The sequence below is a fragment of the Cebidichthys violaceus genome, unplaced genomic scaffold (genome assembly GCF_023349555.1).
Source record: "Cebidichthys violaceus isolate CVI_PGR_0920_01 unplaced genomic scaffold, fCebVio1.0.p SCAF_2, whole genome shotgun sequence".
NCBI lineage: Eukaryota > Metazoa > Chordata > Actinopteri > Perciformes > Stichaeidae > Cebidichthys > Cebidichthys violaceus.
In genome coordinates, this window is record NW_027176372.1 from 14,210,121 (window position 1) to 14,231,262 (window position 21,142).

At 40.9% G+C, this 21,142-nt stretch overlaps 1 protein-coding gene across 2 annotated transcripts; it reads left to right on the top strand.

The window, feature by feature from the left end:
* The first annotated feature begins 2,178 nt into the window (after positions 1 to 2,178).
* Positions 2,179 to 19,819, top strand: atp7a (ATPase copper transporting alpha). 2 transcript variants are annotated; one of them, XM_068714597.1, is made up of 23 exons: positions 2,179 to 2,434; positions 3,908 to 4,038; positions 6,674 to 7,157; positions 7,905 to 8,681; positions 8,850 to 9,062; positions 9,152 to 9,315; positions 9,446 to 9,607; positions 9,692 to 9,768; positions 10,505 to 10,727; positions 10,858 to 11,091; positions 11,181 to 11,272; positions 11,787 to 11,914; positions 12,468 to 12,622; positions 12,712 to 12,846; positions 13,056 to 13,250; positions 14,021 to 14,203; positions 14,312 to 14,519; positions 14,685 to 14,831; positions 14,966 to 15,108; positions 15,817 to 16,020; positions 17,235 to 17,352; positions 17,457 to 17,559; positions 17,671 to 19,819. In XM_068714597.1, exons 2-23 carry the CDS (start codon positions 3,919 to 3,921, stop codon positions 17,945 to 17,947), a joined length of 4,542 nt encoding a protein of 1,513 aa, XP_068570698.1. In that variant the 5' UTR covers positions 2,179 to 2,434; positions 3,908 to 3,918; the 3' UTR covers positions 17,948 to 19,819. The 2 variants fall into 2 exon arrangements, with proteins under 2 accessions (XP_068570698.1, XP_068570699.1); XM_068714598.1 differs by having other exon boundaries at positions 8,097 to 8,681.
* Positions 19,820 to 21,142: the final 1,323 nt, after the last annotated feature.

Here is a 21,142-nt window from a genome sequence, read left to right on the forward strand (position 1 = left end):
ATTTTGACAGCAGGTTCCGATAAATCAATTCCTCTCACTGTCATAAAGACTACTTTATGATTAATGTAGAAAATGTGTACTTTTACTGACTTGGCAGCCCTGATGTGGTTTTTGTGTGTTTTCCATTTTGCATACTTGTGTGTGTGTGACCATTGAACCCATTTTCGAAACACTTTCAACCCACTATACAAAGTGCATGGATGATATCAACGATTGCTGATCAGTAAAAACAAGGTTGAATGGAATAAATCAAGCGTAAATTTGCCTGCTAGGCTTAAACTTCATCTTCATCATCTGTTTGACAAACACACACAACTTATCTATAAAGTCTTAACTCAAATACAGTCTCAATAGAGTTCATATAATAGCTAATCATTGTAGGCGTGGACCACTACATGGGAGGAAATGCAGCCTTACGAGGTCAATTTAGGGTAATACGTGCAATATCTGTCAGGCTGCAATCAGCTCTGCCCCCAGTAGACCACACAACACTAACAACACTAAAAATATAAATACACTGTGCAATACAAAAATGATTCTGTCTGAATATATAATATTGCAACACAACAATTACTCTGTCTGTATATATAATATTTTAGTTATTGTGGATTTTTTACTTCATTACTGTTTTATTACTTTTTTACTTATTTATAATACTTGTTTTGATCTTGTTTTTTACTATGTCTCTTGTTTGCACAATCCACTGTGCGGCTGTAATCCTGTAAATTCTCCCACTGCGGGACTAATAAAAGATTATCTTATTGTATCTTATTTACCAAAAGCATTGCCATGTCTTGCCTAAACTGTGTGCAAGGCCGAGATCCTCCTTGTGGTACTGGCACCGCAGTGGCTAGTCTGTGGCAAGCGTCAGTCAGGCGTCAGTCAGGTGCCACAACTGTGGCAAGCGAGCGACACTCGTTCGGCACCCGTCAATAAGCTGCCGAGCTGAGCCACATTTCCTGAGAGCACCCATTGTTGTTACGATAGGTCAGCTGCCATAAATTAGTTTTATCATCATAGTAGATTCTAATTAATTGGAGAAAAAACGTGTTTTCTAACACGTAGATCATAAACCCCTGAATATAAACAGCACCCATTGAAATCGGATGGGAAATGTAACTCAGTAACGGTCCGAATAAGTCAATCTATGTAGCTGGCTTATAACAGTATGCCTGTGAGCAACCAGGTTCAACTTTTACTTTATTTAAATACTTCCGCCATCAATGTCATGATTTAGACCGTTTTGAAATAAAAATACAATCTTTACTATTTTTATTATTAGGCCTTAATAGTCAAAGATTACCAGCTCAATAATCAATAACTAATACGTTTTTCACTCTTTTTTGTTTGTTTTTCACTTTTTTCGTGACATCCAAGCATCTACAGAGTGCCAAATGACCCTGACAAGTGGTTATGCCTACATTTTCGAATCATTAAAAAAAAAAAAAGGTAATATTTTCACTCTTCCTCTGCTTATATGTAGGTGTCATTATGTGCCACAAGCTGCCAGTGCCAACAGTTGTCACAGGAGTGTCGCCAGTAGTCAGAGCAGTGCCACTAGGCGTCAGAGGATTGTTGCCCCCCTGGTCCGTGTACGTTTTGATAGTCTGTTTTATGGATTATTTGTTTTTTTCTTTTGAAGAGCGACGCAAAGTAAGACAGGTAGTCCGGAAGTAAACAAATGTCAAAATAAAAGTGAAGGCAATAGAATGACCGTATGCAAGTCAACTGTTAGTCTATGGTGCAAGCACACACCAAGGTAACATTAGAAGAAAAAATAAATAAATAAAAATAAATAAACGTGGGCCGATGGGAGTATGCTAGCAACAATAGTTGACTACATGCAATTTAATATTAATTTATCCATTAATTATTATCCAATAATAATGTTCTACTACTTTTCGATTAATCTGTTTATTGTTTGATGCAATACAGTTCGTAATATAGTTTAATCAAAATCCTATCGTGACAACAATGAGTGTTGTCAGGAAATGTGGCTCCACCCGCTCAGCTCGGCAGCAGCGCCGAACGAGCGCCGAACGACTGCCACAGTTGTGGCACCTGACTGACGCTTGCCGCTGAAGTGCCACTGAGGTGCCAGTGCCACAAGGAGGATCTCGCTGTCTCTCTAAACTGTAGCCTGTAGCCCCGCCCCTTGGCAGTGACGCGGCAGTGTGTGCAGACGTCAGTCACGTCGGCATGAGAAGAAGACAAAAAAACAGCTTCACAGGCCGGTTTTAGTGATAACAGGGGAAGAAAACAATCACCTCAACACTGCTCGTTATAGCTCACAGGCGGCACGATGCCACGAAGTGCCCGTTGTGTTGCTCGTCACGTAGGGTGAAGAGAAGAAGAAGCTAGCTAGTTTAGCCACGCATTCTGACAGCCACCGTCATTAGCCTGGAGCTAGCTAACAGCTAACTGGTCTTTTAAGGTAAGAGTTGTGCTTTTGATTCATGCTAAAACTAACCTTAACGTTAGCCGTGTTTTAACAGGACATGTGTTGTCTAAAAAGTTAAGGAAAGAATACTTTTACTATTGTCACTTCAGCTGACATTAAGTAGACAATACACAGTTTTGAGAGTTTAGTAACAAGCTAATGTTAAGTTTAATTTATTGTTTAGCCTTAGCTGAGTCAAGCTATCCTGCTGTTAAAGTTAGCTAAATTAATTGCAAGAGTTTGAGGATCTTTATCACTAAGTTGCCGTCACCAAAAAACGCAAAACGTTGTTTCAAATGTTATATATATATATGATGTAGTTACTTATATGTGTTGGGTAGTAGTAGTGTTAATAGAGAGTGAATTGCGTTTGTTTTCTCTTTGACTTGATTCTTAGCCTTGCTGTTTTTTGGTCCGTCAGTTGTATTCATTGACGTTAGGTGTCTCAGATGTAAACCATTCTCAAATCTGAGACTCCTCAGTTTGTGATTAGATGGTCCATCATTACGTCCAGAAGGGTTGTAGTCCATGTTGGTGTGGCAGGTGTCTGCTTAAACTCAAGAGGAGCTGACAGTTGTGACTATTCTCATATTTCAGTTAAACATTCACTTGGTTGCAATGTTGTGGGTTGGCACCAGAATTGTTGAATGACAGTAATGTTATCTGCCTCTTAAAACTCTGGAGGTGATAGTAGTTTTGATGAAAGTGACATAATGTTCAGAATTTTAATCTGCCGTGGCTTGATAACCAAATTGTTCTATCCAGGCAAGGAAACAAGGAAACAAGGAAACAGTGACCTTTTTGGTTTTACAATTTTTTTACATTCTTGTACATTATGTACAAAGAAGCTTTGTATTATTTTCGTTTTTTGGTGAAAATACTGGTCACAGGTTATATAAATGAATCTAATTTGGCAGCAATTGTGCGGCTCAAAATGTTTTCCTTTGTTTATTCACAGGTGGATTATATACATATTTGTCAATTTTTAACCTCCAAAAAATGGCAAAACAAATTTGACTCATCTTTTTAAAAAGGGTGAAATATCCTGGTTTCTTTAAAATAAGTAGTATTGTGAAGTGCTTTCATATCTCGTTTTGGTGCGAGGCTTATAGTTGTAGTTACAAAACAACTTTAGTGAAACAGTTAGTCTTCTCACAGCTATCAGGTCCTGTGGTTCTCAGTAATATATTAATGTCTCTTTTGATTAAAATAAATAGTTTAATGCATAGTGCCGATTGTAAGTGTATAAAGACCTCAATCTTATGTTATTTTTTCCCCCAAGATCCTGAAGTGACTGTCATAATGTTTTTAGTTGCCAGTTCTGTGTGTTCTGTGAGAACAGCCGACCTTTCTCTTTTAGCATTTGCCCAGACTTTGTGATGCATTCCCTCTGTTATTTTTTTTAAAGCCAAGGATCTGAAGTGTTATGTTGAACAATAAATTCTCTCCTTTGTGTTTCCTTTTTAGAGAAAGCAATCATGACACAGAAAGTCAATCTGTGTTCGGTTTCCCTGGGAGTGGTGGGAATGACTTGTGGCTCCTGTGTTCAGTCCATCGAGCAGCGCATCGGTTCGCTCCCTGGAGTGATACATATAAAGGTAAATTCTGTCTTTGCAACGAACATTTTTACATTTCTAGTCAAACAGCATTTATTTTCCACGATGAGGTGCAGTTTAAAACCGGATCTGAAATGACTGCCATGGATGTTGTGCCATATAATCTGTATTTTAGAATAGAGTATTAAAACCTTGTTGAAAAGGCAGATATGTATCCATTATTATTTTTACCAAAGGTTCCTGTCCATTTTAGGGTAATGCAGTTTGATAAATCCCACAGTCTTACTCCCTCAGGACTAGCTGGTCTGATTTACAACAAAGTAACATCAATGACGCCATGAGAGATAGCTTAATTGCAATAGTTGTGGTCTGCTGTTTTGTTCATTGTGTGTTTACCCCTCAGGCTGGGGCTAAATGAGAAGATAATGTAATATTGTGCTCCAGATTAAGCACTGCCCTTTGCAGGACTGTGACAGCAGGTCGATATGCAGTCTGTACCCACAGGAAATGTCATTTATGTTTTAGGAGAATTTAGTTCCTGGTTCATTGTAAGTTAATTTATATAGACATGATCTGGGAGGAGTGAATCAAGTTTTCTTGGTACAACAGTCGTTGTCTCGTTCCTTGCCCTCCTCTGTCTCTCATTCTCAGAAAAAGAAAAGTTAATCCAACAGGCAGGCTCACTCACAACAAAATCCCCACTGGTTTGTAACTCATGGTTCAGTCAAGTGATCCCTTCTGTGTGTCACATGTTTCCTTCTTGCTAAAGAGGAAGAGTTAAGGGTCATCATGCTGACAGAACACAATGTAATGTGTGGGCAATGGACTTTTCTTTTTTATATATATATATATATATATATATATATATATATATATATATATATATACACACACACACACACACACACACACATATATATATATATATATATATATATATATATATACATATATATATACATATACATATATATATATATATATATATATATATATATATACATATACACACATATACACACATATATATATATATATATATATATATATATACATATACACACATATACACACATATATATACATATACATACATATATATACATATACACACATATATATATATATATATATATATATATATATATATATATATATATATATATATATATATATATATATGTACAAGGTTCACGGTTGGGCTGTAAAAGAAAGACAAACAGAAATGGAATTGAATGATGTGGGTGTGGTTACACAAGGCTGGGCGGTTGTTTCTGTTTTCATATCGTCCAATCTTGGTTACTCAACATTGCCAGGAGGCTGAGCGTCTAATGGAGCTTTAAAAATAGTCAAACCTTTACGATTTCTGCAAGCAAGTCTTTGTCTGTGCTTTGTGCAACTGTATCACATAGCATCATGTTTCATTAACATTGTTATTAAATAGTCCGCCCTTCACCTTCTCTTCCCTCTCTCTCAAACACACACAGCGAGCGACGGGCGCTCCTCGTCTCTATAATTGTCTCAGTCCAAAAGTCAAAATGTATTGAAAAAAGATAAAAGAAATATACTGCTGCTCTCCATATTTGTTGGGGTTTAATCTTTTAAAAACAACATTTTCATTGTGGTCAACAACTGTTTAACGGCACCATAAATTTCATATTAATATAATAATCACAATAACACAAAATCCTATTTTCCCATTTTTTTGGAGTAATAACATTCAATTCATTCAATGTAGCTCTACAACGCTCACTACTCCTATTTAGCGCAGAGCAAAGTTTGGTGATCAGGCATTTGGAGAACATGTGGCGTGTCAGAACCTTGGAAGAATGATGGCAAACTGGTTTGTAATTGACGATCATGCTGATTAACATGGCTCAGCGTACAGACATACTGGTCTTCTAGAAACATCTCTGAATGCAAAATAGGGCACAGATTATAGAGTTTTATAACGTCTTAGTTGTGATAGTAAATTGGTTAAAATTATCTTAATATCGGTGGAGGAAAAAACAATCGCTGTTCATCCCTTCAATTGTTGGTGTACGATCTGATTGCAGCTGTTGTACAATATCTCAACATTAAATCAATAAGCTTGATGACTCTACAAACAAACCTACAGTGCTTAGCAGTATTACTAGTAATACTAGTAGTACTCTTATTAATCCGAAGAAAGAGAGCCACACCTTTTAATTAGGACCTGAGCACTTACCAGCGGTCGGTCAGCAGAGGCCCTATTGAGACAGAAGGATTTATTGTTATCCTCCCTTTGCGATCGAAAGTCATCAAACTTTTGCTTTTTCATGAAACAATGTCGTGACGTTATGGACTCATAGCCCCGCCCCTACATTTTAGCCGCACTCCTTTCATAATCCATAAGCAGTTTTTCAGCAGTAAGTTTATGTTTCATTGGTTTCTGTGTCATGGACATAAAATAGATATTCAATTAGTTCGGACATATGTGATTTTCAAGAACCCCCCCGAACAGGAAGGCGTGAGAACTTGTTCATTGCTTTAATTTTGATAGAGTAATTAATCGGATAATCAGTAGAATGAAAAACTCAAGTCAATAGTGATAGCCGGTCTGATCTAGCTTAGCCCGATTCCTTTCACACTTTATGAATGTACTTTCTGTGATAATTTAATTAACTTAACCCACCCCTTGACTTTTATTTTGTAGGTGTCTTTAGAGCAGAAGAATGCCACGGTCATATTTGACCACAGCCAACACAGCCCAGAGTCTCTGTCAGAGGCCATCGAGGACATGGGCTTTGAATCAAGTCTCTCAGACTCCAGCACAGCCACACCCGTCTCCACAGATACCCAGCTGATCTCCACCTCAGGCCTGACACCTGCAGCTCAACAGGAGGCTTTGGAGAAGCTGTCCCAGTTCGAGGGAGTGTTGGATGTCAGAGAGAGCCCGGCCCAGCAGGGCATCACTGTTACCTTTGTTCCTTCCCTGACTTCTGCGCAGCAGCTGAGTGAGGTGGTGGCCATCTTGACACCTCTGGAGAAGCCCACACCCAGCAGTCCAATGCAAAAAGGCTCAGCGGGAGGCGGGGTGACGCTTCTTAAGTTGAACATTGAAGGAATGACCTGTCACTCCTGCACCACCACTATTGAAGGGAAGATTGGAAAACTGAAAGGGATTGAAAAGATCAAAGGTGATGCACTTGAACTGTTTACTAGCTGTTTGTCATGCGTTACCACACTGTCTGAGCTAGAGGGGATGTTGTTACACAATTGCTGCACGACGCAGGAATGCACGTCCTACAGATAACAAGTCTGTCATGTCATTGTGTATGTTCACCACTGACAGGTTGCTGAGTGGGATTTGTTTACGACTAATGAAATCCCTCCACTGGTGTTGTTAGGGTGTAGACACACAAACATTAAACCCACCCACCTGTGTTAAGAGCTATTCTAATACATTTGAGTTTCTAAATGAAACTCAAGATTTTTAATTACAATAAATTACTAATAACTTTACAATAACTTAATTAGTAACTTACTAATAACTTACAATGATGTCTTCATGACAGTATTATGATAATAATATTAATCTTAAGCACTTTTCAAAACCCAAGCTACAAAGTGCTTTGCGGCCAATTAATATTAATAAATTCTGAAAGAAATTCTGTGAACACAAAAGCTCTGTCCTCTTTGGTTTTACGGTTTTAAAGACAAGGATGTAATACAGGATTGTATGGTACTAAATACGCTTCATGTGTGAAAACTTTTGTGTATGCAAATATGGACATGAATGTTGTTTTTGTGATTTTTTTTTTTTCTTTTTTTTTTTCTTTGTATGCCTCATTAATTGCAAACATCTGCATTATCACTTCCTGCTCTAGTGAAATAGTGCCTTTTCATTTGTATTTTTAACTTTGTCGTGTTTTTATTCTCAACAGTTGTGTTAGAGACTCAGGAAGCTACAATCGTGTACTTGCCTTACCTCATCACTGTCCAAACCATCACCGACCAGATTGCTGTGGCGGGCTTCAATGCATTTGTCAAGTCCAAGCCTCGGCCTTTGCAGCTGTCCCCCAGTGAAATCGAACGTTTAGTTGATTCTCAAAAACCAACTGTTTCTTCGCCCTCAGAGACGTCAGAGGAGACTGAACTCTTCATAGACACGACTCTCATTGCGCTGAGGGTGAAAGGCATGCACTGCCGTTCATGCGTGGTCAATATCCAGGACAATATCTCCATGCTGCCTGGTGTCTCCTCTGTGGAAGTCTCTCTGGAGAAGGAGAAGGCCTCCATCTGCTATGATCCTCTACAGGTCACTGTGACTCAGTTGCAGCAGGCCATTGAGGCGCTGCCTCCAGGAAGCTTCAAGACTCAAGCCTGGGACTCCTCTGTCCCTCTCTGTTCTGTGTCCACATCGCCGCCGCCTGCCTTATCGCCACCTCGGCCTGCACGAGCAGCCCAGGCCAAACCTGCTGCCTCTCAGCCTTGCTTCACCCAGCCTCTAGCGTCTGTAGTTAACATTCACATCGAGGGCATGACGTGCAACTCCTGTGTCCAGTCCATCGAAGGCATGATCTCCCAAAGGAAGGGGGTGATTTCAGCCCACGTCTCTCTGTCTGATCACCAGGGCACCTTTGAGTACGATCCCCTCCTGACCACACCGGAGGAGCTGAGGGAGGCCGTGGAGGACATGGGCTTCGATGCATTCCTACCTGGTAAGATAGTTGGTGTGGTTTCTGAGACAGCTACTTTCTCTAAAGTAGATGGCTAAAGCAGTTTTAACTTATTTATCTTTGTGGCCTCTGGATGCTCCTCGGCCAGTGGGAGTAGTTGAACTGTGAGGTTGAATTTTCTTTTTAAAAGCTATAATTTGTTGTCCACAGAGACCAATTCTCTGCTGCCTGCACCAAATCCCAGTCTCTCCAAGTCTTCCAGTCTTTCACATGTGAAAGATAAGGAGTTGGACAGCGACCTACACAAAGAAATCCTTCAGGGACACGACAGAGACACGCACTCTAAATGCTACATCCAGATAGGAGGGATGACCTGTGCTTCCTGTGTGGCAAACATCGAGAGAAACCTCAAGAATGAATCTGGTCTGTAAAAACAACATACTTAACAAGGACTAATCGTGTGTCATTGCTTTCACCGGGAGCTAAAGCAGAACCTCTTTAATGTCGTGCAGGTATCTACTCGGTGCTGGTGGCACTGATGGCCAGTAAAGCAGAGGTGCGTTATAACCCTGAGATCATTGATCCTGTGAAGATAGCCGAGTGTGTGAAGGAGCTGGGCTTCACCGCCTCTGTGATGGAGAACTACGAAGGTTCAGATGGAAACCTAGAACTAGTGGTGAGGTTGCATTGACATTAAGTTTTTATTGCATTTAAGAAGAAAAGATATATTCAACTTAATCATGTCTGTTCTTCACTTTGTACCCTTTTTAATATATTTTTATCCCTGTCTCTTTACCTTCCTTCAGGTCAGGGGGATGACGTGTGCCTCTTGTGTTCACAAAATTGAATCCAGCCTCATGAGAGAAAAGGGGATTATATATGTCTCTGTTGCCTTGGCAACAAACAAAGCACACATTAAGCACGACTTGGAAATCATGGGACCGCGAGACGTCATCAAGCTGATCGAGGTATTTTTTTATTGTTTTGTTATTTAAGCATTGTTTTCCTAATCATAAGGGGAGGGAATTTGATCAGTATTTTGTTATTTGTAGAATCTGGGTTTTGAAGCATCTTTGGTGAAGCGTGACCGTACGGCCAGTCACCTGGACCACAGCAAAGAGATCCGACAGTAAGACACTAAGAACATGCCCCCATTTATGCTTTTATAATGATTTAAATCCATCTTTACAACTCAAAAGTGTGTCTGATATAGCTAGAATCCATTTTATACCAAATGTTGTTGTTTTTTAATGATGACTCAACAATTTGTTTGACTTTCTCTCAGAAAACAGTTCTGTTTTTAGGTCAGGTGGAAACAGCCCCACTTAGCATTACTCAATGGATTCTGTTATTACAACACCCAACTCTATATTTAGTGCTGCAGCGATGATGTAATCTTATAGGACAACCTCGGAATTAAGCATTGCACGGGTTTCCACACCACACAGCCAATGGGATTTTGGATTATTGCAAAAAATAAGCGCTGTGGCAAACACAAGTTTATGTATGTTTGGTTCATCAAGATAATCTTTATAATTTAACACCACTTTTACAATATTAGAAGCGTGAATGCAATCACCAGAAGTAAAACGCTAACGTAATGTTATAAACGAACTACACCACAGTTGCGTGAGCGTGATTACACACAAGAAGGCTGTAAAGGTGGACTAGTTGTAGTCTTATTTAGCCACTTGTTAGCAAGCGACTTGCAGGTTTGTTCAGCATTATGGGCAGTATGTGCAGTGTTTGTGGGTCGATGCTCTGTATAGTGATGAAGAATGTCCGTGTCCAATTGTAAGCAGAGATAAAACCTCGCAGAATAAAATGAATTCATTTCTAACGCTCAACTGTCTCTGCTCTTTAAGGTGGAGGAAATCTTTCCTGGTGAGCTTGTTTTTCTGTGTGCCTGTGATGGGCATGATGACCTACATGATTATCATGGACCACCACATGAGTGCTTCACATCAACACAATACCACAGTGGAGGACCGCAACCACTACCACGCCACCATGTTCCTGGAGAGACAGCTGCTCCCAGGGCTCTCCATCATGAACTTCCTCTCCTTCCTCTTTTGTGTGCCTGTACAGGTAAGTCAGAGGGATCGACTGCACTGACAGACTTTGATTTTGAAAGAGCTTGTTCAGGAGAGGGGAGGCACTCTGAATGAAATGTTTGTGGTTTAGTGAATACAGACTTTTCTGTTTCTCCTCTCTTTAGTTTATTGGAGGTCGCTACTTCTACATTCAAGCCTACAAAGCAGTCAAACACCGATCGGCAAACATGGACGTGCTAATAGTTCTGGCTACCTCCATAGCCTTCACCTACTCACTGGTCGTCCTAATAGTTGCCATGGCAGAGAAGGCAAAAGTCAACCCCATCACCTTCTTCGACACGCCGCCGATGCTCTTTGTCTTCATCTCCCTGGGACGCTGGCTGGAACAGATAGCCAAGGTTTAGCTCTTTATTGATATCTATGACTTGAAATGCTGGACTTGAATTGAATGTATTTAGTCAATGTGAACTCTTCTTCCTCTGCCCAGAGCAAGACATCTGAAGCTTTGTCCAAGTTGATGTCTCTACAAGCCACTGAGGCCACAGTGGTCACGCTCAGCAGTGATAAGTCCCTCCTCAGGTACTCATGGTTCTCATTTTGTTTACATTAGCCTTTCATATCTTAAGTTGCTTTTATATTACAACATATGTCAATGTTTGCAATTGAAATGTCAGTTGAAGGTCTCACTTGACGTAACAAAGACTGCATAAACAAGTACGAATAAATAATTTGTCTTTTCCAACTGGGGTTTAGATTTAATCCCCAGTTGTAATCATTTGTGTCGTCTGAAAACACAACTTGCCATCCTTAAAATAGCATCATTAGATTTTTCAGCAATGCCCAGTGCTAGAATGTGAAATAAAAAATCCCACTTTGAGTTAGTTGTCTATTTTATATCCTTCACATTGAACTTTACTTTAAAAAAATGGCAAATAAATAAATAAAATAATTTTGCTCTGCTAATCCCGCTGGAAGAAATCTGCTTGGTAAAATTGTGCATAGTTTTCTGCTGTATTGTAAAATATAATCACAGCAATAGTGTAGTAATAGTCTAACACTGTATAGTTTACAACATTTACATTGTGCGTTCCAGTGAGGAGCAGGTGGATGTTGAGCTGGTGCAGAGGGGCGATGTGGTGAAAGTCGTTCCTGGAGGGAAGTTTCCAGTAGATGGGAGGGTCATCGAGGGACACTCCATGGCCGACGAGTCGCTGATCACAGGTCGGTCGCAGTGAATGAAGGAACAAGTATCTAGTAGTATTGATTGAGGGTTCACTATCATAGGGTGCCCACACGGAATTTGATTAAAATGACTAAATATCCTGGAAATGATCTATGCGATTCAAAGACATGTCATCATAAGCCCGCATCATTAAAAAGGGAATACAACTCAAATGTGTCACAACAAGGCCTACTGGTAAATTATACGACCGTTTGTGACCAAGTGCTCAACTGTATTGTAAAGAAAATGTCCTGGAAAATTATTTCTTAAAAATAGTGAGAACCCTGTATCATTATTGGTGACAATAAGATGCTAAAATGTAAGTATTCGGGTTAGGTGAGCCAATACAAGAGATTTGACACACACTCCTGCTCCAACTGATCCCTGAAGTTGTTTATCAGAACAGTTATTAGCCTTCATTTGTCACCACATTACTCTTCATCATCAGTACTAATAAACATGTAGTCTTTGATTATTATTTAAGTTGTGGTTTTGCACCAGATGTCCTGCTACTGTTGTGTTTTCTGAGCAGCTGTTGCATTGTGACTCCAGGTGAGGCCATGCCCGTGACGAAGAAGCCCGGGAGCGCAGTGATCGCAGGCTCCATTAACCAGAATGGCTCTCTGCTCGTCAGTGCTACACATGTTGGCATGGACACCACGCTGTCTCAGATCGTCAAACTTGTAGAGGAGGCTCAGACTTCAAAGGTGAATTATGTGGTTTGAGATCTGCACGGTGTACACATGCTTTAATGGTAATTGTTCAGGTGTTAAAAGTCTGAAATTTCATTTTTCAGGCTCCCATCCAGCAGTATGCAGATAAGATCAGTGGCTACTTTGTACCCTTCATCGTTTGCATATCCGTCCTCACGCTGATAGCCTGGATCTTCATTGGCTTTTTAGACTTCTCTCTAGTGGAGAAGTACTTTCCTGTGAGTCTTCTTTTCAATCTCGATATCTGTACCAAGCTCCTCACTACAGCATCAGGAAATTACATCCATTTATTTGGACATTAGACATGACTAAATGTCCCTGCATCTGATATCGTTCCTTATTACTGTTTGACTTTTTTTCAGTGATGGGAAAAGTGATTTGTAATTTATTTGGTAGAAAATCTAACAGCCCCATTTCCTCCCTGCAGGGTTACGACAAGAGCATTTCCAAAGCTGAGGCAGTGATTCGTTTCGCCTTCCAGGCCTCCATAACGGTGTTATGCATCGCATGTCCCTGTTCCCTTGGCTTGGCAACCCCGACAGCTGTCATGGTGGGCACAGGGGTCGGAGCCCAAAATGGCATCCTGATAAAGGGAGGAGAGCCGCTCGAGATGGCGCATAAGGTGTGTTGATAATGATATCCTGACACCTCTATGCAGTCAGCAAGCTATGTAACAGACCAACTGTCAATTTAAATCCATTATGAAATGGCTTTGCTTTTCCAGGTTACAAAACCACATTAGTCTAAATTGGCATGTGGTCGCTGAACCAGTGGCTCACTAGCAATAAGTGTGCAAGAGAGTTTTTTGGAAATGTTGAAGTGCCCTCTCATACACATGCCAAATTACCTCTTACACACCCATTGGCAGTTGGGTGTGCGGCCTGTTATTTACGGTAGTTTAATTTCCTCCACCAAGACCCGCCCTACTCTGCCTCTGATTGGCTAACACTCGTTGCCTTCTTTGCAGAATTTAAGATGTGGATGTTTTCATAATGATGAGGGCCTTCTTGTATAGGGCGGGTTGTCCTCTAATTTGAACATTGGCACTTTGATACTCTGCTCCTCTAGTCCGCATGTTGAAGTGTGTTAGTAAAGATACTGCTTCCAAAGGGTGTGCCATCGGTGTGTGTGTGTGTGTGTGTGTGTGTGTGTGTGTGTGTGTGTGTGTGTGTGTGTGTGTGTGTGTGTGTGAGTGAGGATTAGTTAGTTTAGATCCTGATGGGCAGGTGGCACCTTGCATAGCAGCCTCTGTGTGAATGGTTGGAAGTCTGCCACTTCATATCAAAAAGGTTGCAGACCCCTGGTCTAGATGTTACTCTAATTTAATACTGTAAAACATTTAAAATTCAGCCTTATAGTCTTTATTTTTCTTCTCATATCTCCTATTGGCAGGTCCAGTCAGTGGTGTTCGATAAGACTGGGACCATCACGTATGGAGCTCCGAAAGTTATCCAAGTTAAGATAGTTGTGGAGGGGAACAAGATGCCTCGTTCCCGACTGCTGGCCATCGTGGGTACAGCGGAGAACAACAGTGAACACCCTCTGGGAGCAGCCATCACCAAATACTGCAAACAGGTTGATCTCTACCTTTTAAATTTAACGCCCACACTCTACAATCGCAGATCCACCAGATGATTCTCCATATGCTCCAGTTGTTAAACATTCATTGTTTTCCGTGTGAAGGAGCTCAGCACAGAGTCTCTTGGCGCATGCACCGACTTTCAGGCGGTGCCCGGCTGTGGCATCCGGTGTCAGGTCAGCAACACGGAGGCCCTGCTGAGACAGGCAGACAGCGAGGACAACAACCAGCGCAACAGCGTCCTCGTCCAGATCAGCGACACCAGGATGTCCACCAGCTCCCATCCACTCATCATGGACCCGCAGCCACTAAGTATGCTGGGAAACACATTGTTGTAGCCGTGTATTCAACAGAAATACTGAAACATTTTCATTTCGTCCTAAGATTATGAATCAAGGTAGTGATACAGTTGCACTAAATGTCATTCACCTTTATGTTTCCTTGCTGTTGTCTAACCCAAATGATCTCTGTGTGTAGGTCTTGTCCAGACAGCCAACTACGTTGTTTTGATTGGCAACAGAGAGTGGATGAAAAGGAATTGTCTGCAGATCAGATCAGATATAGATGAGGCCATGATGGAGCACGAGCGCAGAGGACGCACTGCTGTTCTAGTAGCTGTAGACAGTGAGTAGTGCCGTTTAACGAGAAATCTTTTATCTGTTTGCCGTCCTTTTCCTGACTGACTGCCACCAGTTATGTTCTTGTCTAAAACTCTTTGTATTGTTATAATTGAGTACAATATTTTCCCTTGTCCGTAGATCTGCTGTGTGCGATGATAGCCATAGCAGACACAGTGAAACCAGAGGCTGAGCTGGCTGTTCACACTCTGACCAACATGGGTCTGGAGGTTGTGCTGATGACTGGAGACAACAGCAAGACGGCACGAGCCATTGCTGCTCAGGTATGGACAGAAAGTGGATATAGAGGTAGATGATTTAAAATACGGAAGAGAACAGTGATATGAAGTGATATGTTTGAGAAGGAAGCATTAGTAATGCTGATATAAAACTACAATGTTACATTTAAAACCCCCAAAACCCAACACTCATACTAAGATATTGTAAAAATATTGCGGTAACTTAATTCATATTCATATCAAGTCTCTATGATGGCGTATTAGGGCCGTTTTCGGTAAAAAACAAATACATCATGAAGCCAGTAGAGGGAGGTAATATTATGAGAATATTATGAGAAAAAAAAACAACTATTGTGCAAAACTGTGGTAGCAACAGCTGCCACCTGAGTTTCGCTTTAAGTGGCGTTCTTATGGTTAAGTATGGCCTCTGAGCGAGGCGACGGTCATGATAGATACATATGCGCGTTTTCTTTTATGAACATAAATACTAATAAATACGGCTCACGTTACCGGTGATGTCTGTGGTTGATCCAATCTTGCAAAGTGAAGCAATGTGTTTTCTTGACAAATCTCCACCCCCCACTATTTTTTCGCTCATAAATATGTACGTTTCTTTCTCTGAATATTATCCCTCCTCCCCTGGCCCCATTCGTTTGTTACTTTTTACCCCAGTCTCAAATGTTTTTAAAGCTATTATATTATTGCTTTTTATTTTGTGGTTTGTGAGCCTGTCTGTCTCCGCCTCTCTCACAGGTGGGCATCAGGAAGGTGTTTGCCGAGGTGCTGCCCTCCCACAAGGTGGCCAAGGTGGAGCAGCTGCAGCAGGCGGGAAAAAGAGTCGCCATGGTGGGCGACGGTGTCAACGACTCACCTGCTCTGGCCATGGCTGACGTGGGCATTGCCATAGGAACCGGGACAGATGTGGCCATAGAGGCAGCAGATGTGGTTTTGATCAGGGTGAGAATTTGCGCTTGGAGGATTTTTTTTTAAGTCTGTCATGAATTCATGTCTCTGGCCGACAGATCAGCTGTTTCATGACATGAAAACATCAAACATAAAATGTCTGCCCTGTAGCATAGAGGCCGTATAACTCTGTCACAGAAAACGCAGAGTATGCAACACTGTCATGATGCCAAACGTGTAATACAAGTGATACTGCAATATGACATATTTATCAAGACAGCAACATATGATTTCACATTTCACATTATCCGTGTTAACATAAGCGATTATTATATTACTTTAACGCATTAAGTGCCTTATATTTTGGGTAATTTTAAGCCAGGCTCAGGAGTTTTGGTCCGATTTTAACCCTGATTTACCCGTCCCGACAATTGGAGGGGAAATCCGGTCCGGGCCCTTGGTCGGTATTGATTATCTGTAATGTGCGGCCTTTCACGAACCCTTTGCAGCCTCAGCATGGCGGCCTCGATTATTTCAAACGTGTCTGATATTTAGGAGTTAAAATCTGCAGGATAACATCACTACTTCCCATAATAGTCATTGAGAGAGACAGCTGGAGCCGCTGACGGTGTTTCAAAGCTGAAGAATAGACAACCCGTGTTGACCGCGTCCCCTCCAGCCATTGTTCTCATCCAGACTCGTTTATCCTTCTGCTGTTTTTTTCTCACTGTAGAGCATCACTACAGCGAGTTGTAGCGTCACATCAGTCTCTGTTTTGTTAATATCTTTTGAAACGTGAGAGGCGTCACGTGAGGTTGCTCCCTCCGGCACAATCATTTTAGTAATATCCTGTAGTGTGTGTGTGTGATGCTGCATTATTTTTAAGTCTTGTAGTGTGGGCATGTTTTATATTGGAGAGAAGAACATCTGTGAATATTATCCTTATGTGTGTGATGCGACCCCATTTCAAAATGTAGTCTGAAACCAGCTTAGGTGTCTCAATCAGTAGTTTGTAGCTAATTACTATTATTATTATATTTATTCGTCAACTTGCCCAATAAACTTATAAAAAAAGATTTAAAATAGGTTTGTTTTGTTTTCCCAAAAATATATATTTGTCTATTATGTACCACTGTTTATAAACTGTATCTCAAATGTGTTAACCTCTCTGCAGTTATTACTTGGAATGTGGTTTTAATGTTATTATTAAGCACAATTTATCTGATATTACAACCTTTTCTTTCCCCTTTTTTAAACCTCGTCTGCAGAATGACCTCCTGGATGTGGTGGCCAGCATTGACCTTTCTAAAAAGACTGTCAAGAGGATCCGGATCAACTTTGTGTTTGCTCTCGTCTACAACCTGGTTGGCATTCCTATTGCTGCTGGTAGGTGACTAAAACAAGATTTATTCAAATAATGTCATCGCATTGACGGTAATCACTGTAATAATGTCGTCCACGGTGCTAATCTGACTTGTGTCGGTCCACAGGTGTGTTCCTTCCTATTGGTCTGGTGTTACAGCCCTGGATGGGCTCGGCTGCGATGGCTCTGTCGTCCGTCTCTGTGGTTTTGTCCTCCCTTCTACTCAAATGGTAATGAGATATTGAATGCTTTGTTGGGGCCATTTTATCACCCTTTTCATAATATTCTTTTTCCAATCACTTTCCATATTTGTCTCTCTCTTTGTCCTCGTCTTTGTTTAGTTACACTAAGCCCAGTGCTGAGATGTTGGAGGCCAGACTGGGTAACAGCAGCAGGCGGCAGGGCAGCCTGTCCGACGTCAGCGTCCACATCGGCATGGGCGAGCTGCGTCGTCCCTCCCCCAGACTCAGTCTGCTGGACCGCATTGTGAACTACAGTCGTGCCTCCATCAACTCCCTGCGCTCCGACAAGCAGTCTCTCAACAGCTTGGTGCTCAGCGAGCCCGACAAACACTCGCTGCTGGTGGGGGAGGCGTTGTGTGACGAGGAGTTGTGCTGAAGACGTAAGGCTCACACGGGTCAGCAACGACTTTTCTGTGCCGAAGAAGTAGATGGTGAATGCATTTATTCAAGGATCGGCCATGCTAAGCTTAAAGGGTTGCATTGAATAGCGGTCCATCCGTCTGCTGTAGATGCCTCAGGGCAGCGCCGTTGACTTACATGCCCCTCGTTTTCTTTTAGCTCAACCAGCTGATCACTGGCACTTCAGAGCTTGAGGGGGGGGGTGGCTTTCTGTCCCTCCGTTGCAGCCTGTCGTTTGTTGAGGTCGCCCCCCTTTGGGCACACTCTGACCAACCCTTTGACACTCTGTGTGCGTGAGAATGAAGCCTCCACAGAGCCTTCCACAACCAGGAAGCAGAATGATGATCAGCTCAGCTGCCAGGACAATCTTTAACACCCATCCAAAGACATTTTACCAGTGGTGCCCCATATAAGAGAGGACACTACTGAGTTCTATTTTAACTCACTTCCTTGAACAAAAATTATAATAACGCTTCTGTATAATTCTATTTCAGAGTATTTATATTACCTTTATTTATTTTTATTTTTTTTTCATTATATCCTTTGTGAAAAATGAAGTTGTTGAATCCAAAATGCAAATTTTCACTTTCAATCTCCCAAAATGTGTAATTACTGAGAAAAGAAGTCTTGTGACTTGCTGGAATCGGCTGGTTTGTGCTAATGGAGTGAGTTGTAAATGTCAATGTTACCCAAGTGCCAATTGAAGTGCCACCTCGGCAAAGTCCACCACATTCCAAAGATAGCACCGAGCTGAGGTGGCCTTGAACTGAAAGGGGGAACAGAGAACAGAGATAAGGTCATCGACTCACTGCAGAGACTGAACGACTCTATCAAATGTTTCTACAGTTGTCTACTACTCTCTGCATCTTTGCCTAACGATACAGGATGTCACTCGCTGAATGTGAACATTATTCACTGTTAAACTTAAAATTGTTACATGGACGACTTAGTTTGAGCTTGAATTACTTTATTTGCTCGTTGCAAAGACAAGAACTCGTGTCGTGATGCAGTTTGTTATGAAAAAGCCAAATGGGCCTTTTTTTCCCCACAGAAGACATTTTGGAATGTCACAGTAGGAAAATGACTGGTGTGAATAGTGAAATGAATGAAGGCTGGATTCCATTTAGGTGCTTTAGTTTCATAGTAACTCTTTTCCTACTATCAGTCAAAATGTCTGCTATGGGGAGAAAAAAAAAAAAAAGCCTATCGCAAATGCATTTGTGTTCTGTCGTCACACTAGATAAGATGTAATGGAATGTCTTTCAGTGGTGTAAGTCTTTGTGCTTTTTTTATGTGAATCACACTGTTGCTCTTGATCAAAGAAACATCTTTAAACCCAGGGGAGCAGAACAACAGCAGGATCGGCAGACTGAACACAGCTGTGTCTCAGCAGCACCACCAAACAAGTTACTGAGGGACAAACGTTGATGAAGTAGAGTTACTTAAACATCACAAGTTGTATAATCGAGATGACAGCTACTGTTGAACTGTCTGTGCTTTATTCTTTTCTCCCGTAAAAGTATAACAAAGATTTTCTGCATTACTATCGACTGTGTCAACTCAGGAGACGATCACTACAGTCCAGCTATTCCTGTCATTTTTGTGTCTGAGCCCCTCTAGTAATTCTTTGGGATGATGAAAGGAGCCGCCAGTTTGTCCTGCCGCTTTCCCATGATGCATCCTGTTCTGTAGCTGTCAAAGCGCTCTGTGCGCGGTTGTTTTTGTGCATTGCTTTGTGAAGACGTCTGTAGGGCTTCAGTTCCGTGTGCAGTCGAATGAAGCGAATTTGCTGTCTTTCATAGTTTTTCTGAACATTATGTGCCTTTGAATAAAACACTTTTGTAATGTCGCTTTGTCCCGTTTGAACCAGAAGATGGTGCTTTGGAGCTGCAGTTGAACATAATCAACAAACACCAGATTTAAGATTTCATCAACTTTTATTTCTTCCAGTTAGTCTAAACATCACATCACCCCAGTGTACTGCAAAACAAATACCGTGTTTTTCTTGTATTTTAAAAATATTCATTGCTATGAATGCAAACTGTAAATGACTTCTTCCTCTTGAGTCGATCTTGAGTCGATTTGTATCGCTTTGGTTGTTGAGACATTTCATCTCGTTTGGTAGATAGAAGCTTGTTAACATGTTATTTATTAGGTAGTTAATTTAATATTTTTTAAACACATTAATTATGAATTAGTTCTCATCCGATGCAGTCAGAGGTTAAGGGACACTCGGAAATAGAGTCTACCAAAAGGGAAGTTTAATATTTATCGTCTTTTCTTGGATGTACTGAAAAGTATTGCGGTCAGGAAACTGAACAGGTTCAACAAGTTTTTAAAATATGCAGCATTTGAAATATGTTGACTTATTGTGCTTTTCTGGACTAACACCAAAGCTGAAATTGTAAAATGCTACATTCAGTTTTTAACACTAAATAACAAACTTCACTTGGAACAGCTCCACCTCCAACACATCTCTCTGGACACAATGACGATTTAAAATAAAGGTACTTTTACAGCAATATATGCAAGTAGATTTACAGTATATTAAACATTAAACACCTGACAGAAATTACACATCATGATCAGCAAAAGATGCAATCAAATCAAATCAAATCGTTTACAAGAGTTTGATGTGTTTCAAATACAAAATCATTGTTAAAGTTTCAAAATTAAGATAGATTTGCTAAATAGTGCTTGTTGGTTTTGTGGCTTCAAGTCCATCTTTTTCACTCTAATCCCTGATTTTAATGTCCAATGATAAATCTATGATAAATCTCCTGTAAATGTGGCACACAAATGCAATGAATGCACGCCTGCACAACACAGTCTACACCGACAGTGTCCATTATCGTCTGAATATTTGACGGGACAGGTACAGAACAGAAGTTAAACCATCAGTGTGATAGTGTGTGCTGGTGTAACTGTATGCCATTTCTAAGATGTGCATATTTCTCACTTGAACAGCAAAATATAAAGAGCAAGGGGTTGTTAATGATCCACGATTTTAACTGGGAACCCACCAGGCTGAGGTCAAAGATATCCTGTACAATGAGTCCACAGACCAGGTGGATTTCATAATGGCAAAAGTCACATTTAAAACACATATTGTTTAAATGGATTCCTCTATCTTGAAATTGTTTTTTTGGCATTTTTCCCCCCCAATACTGAC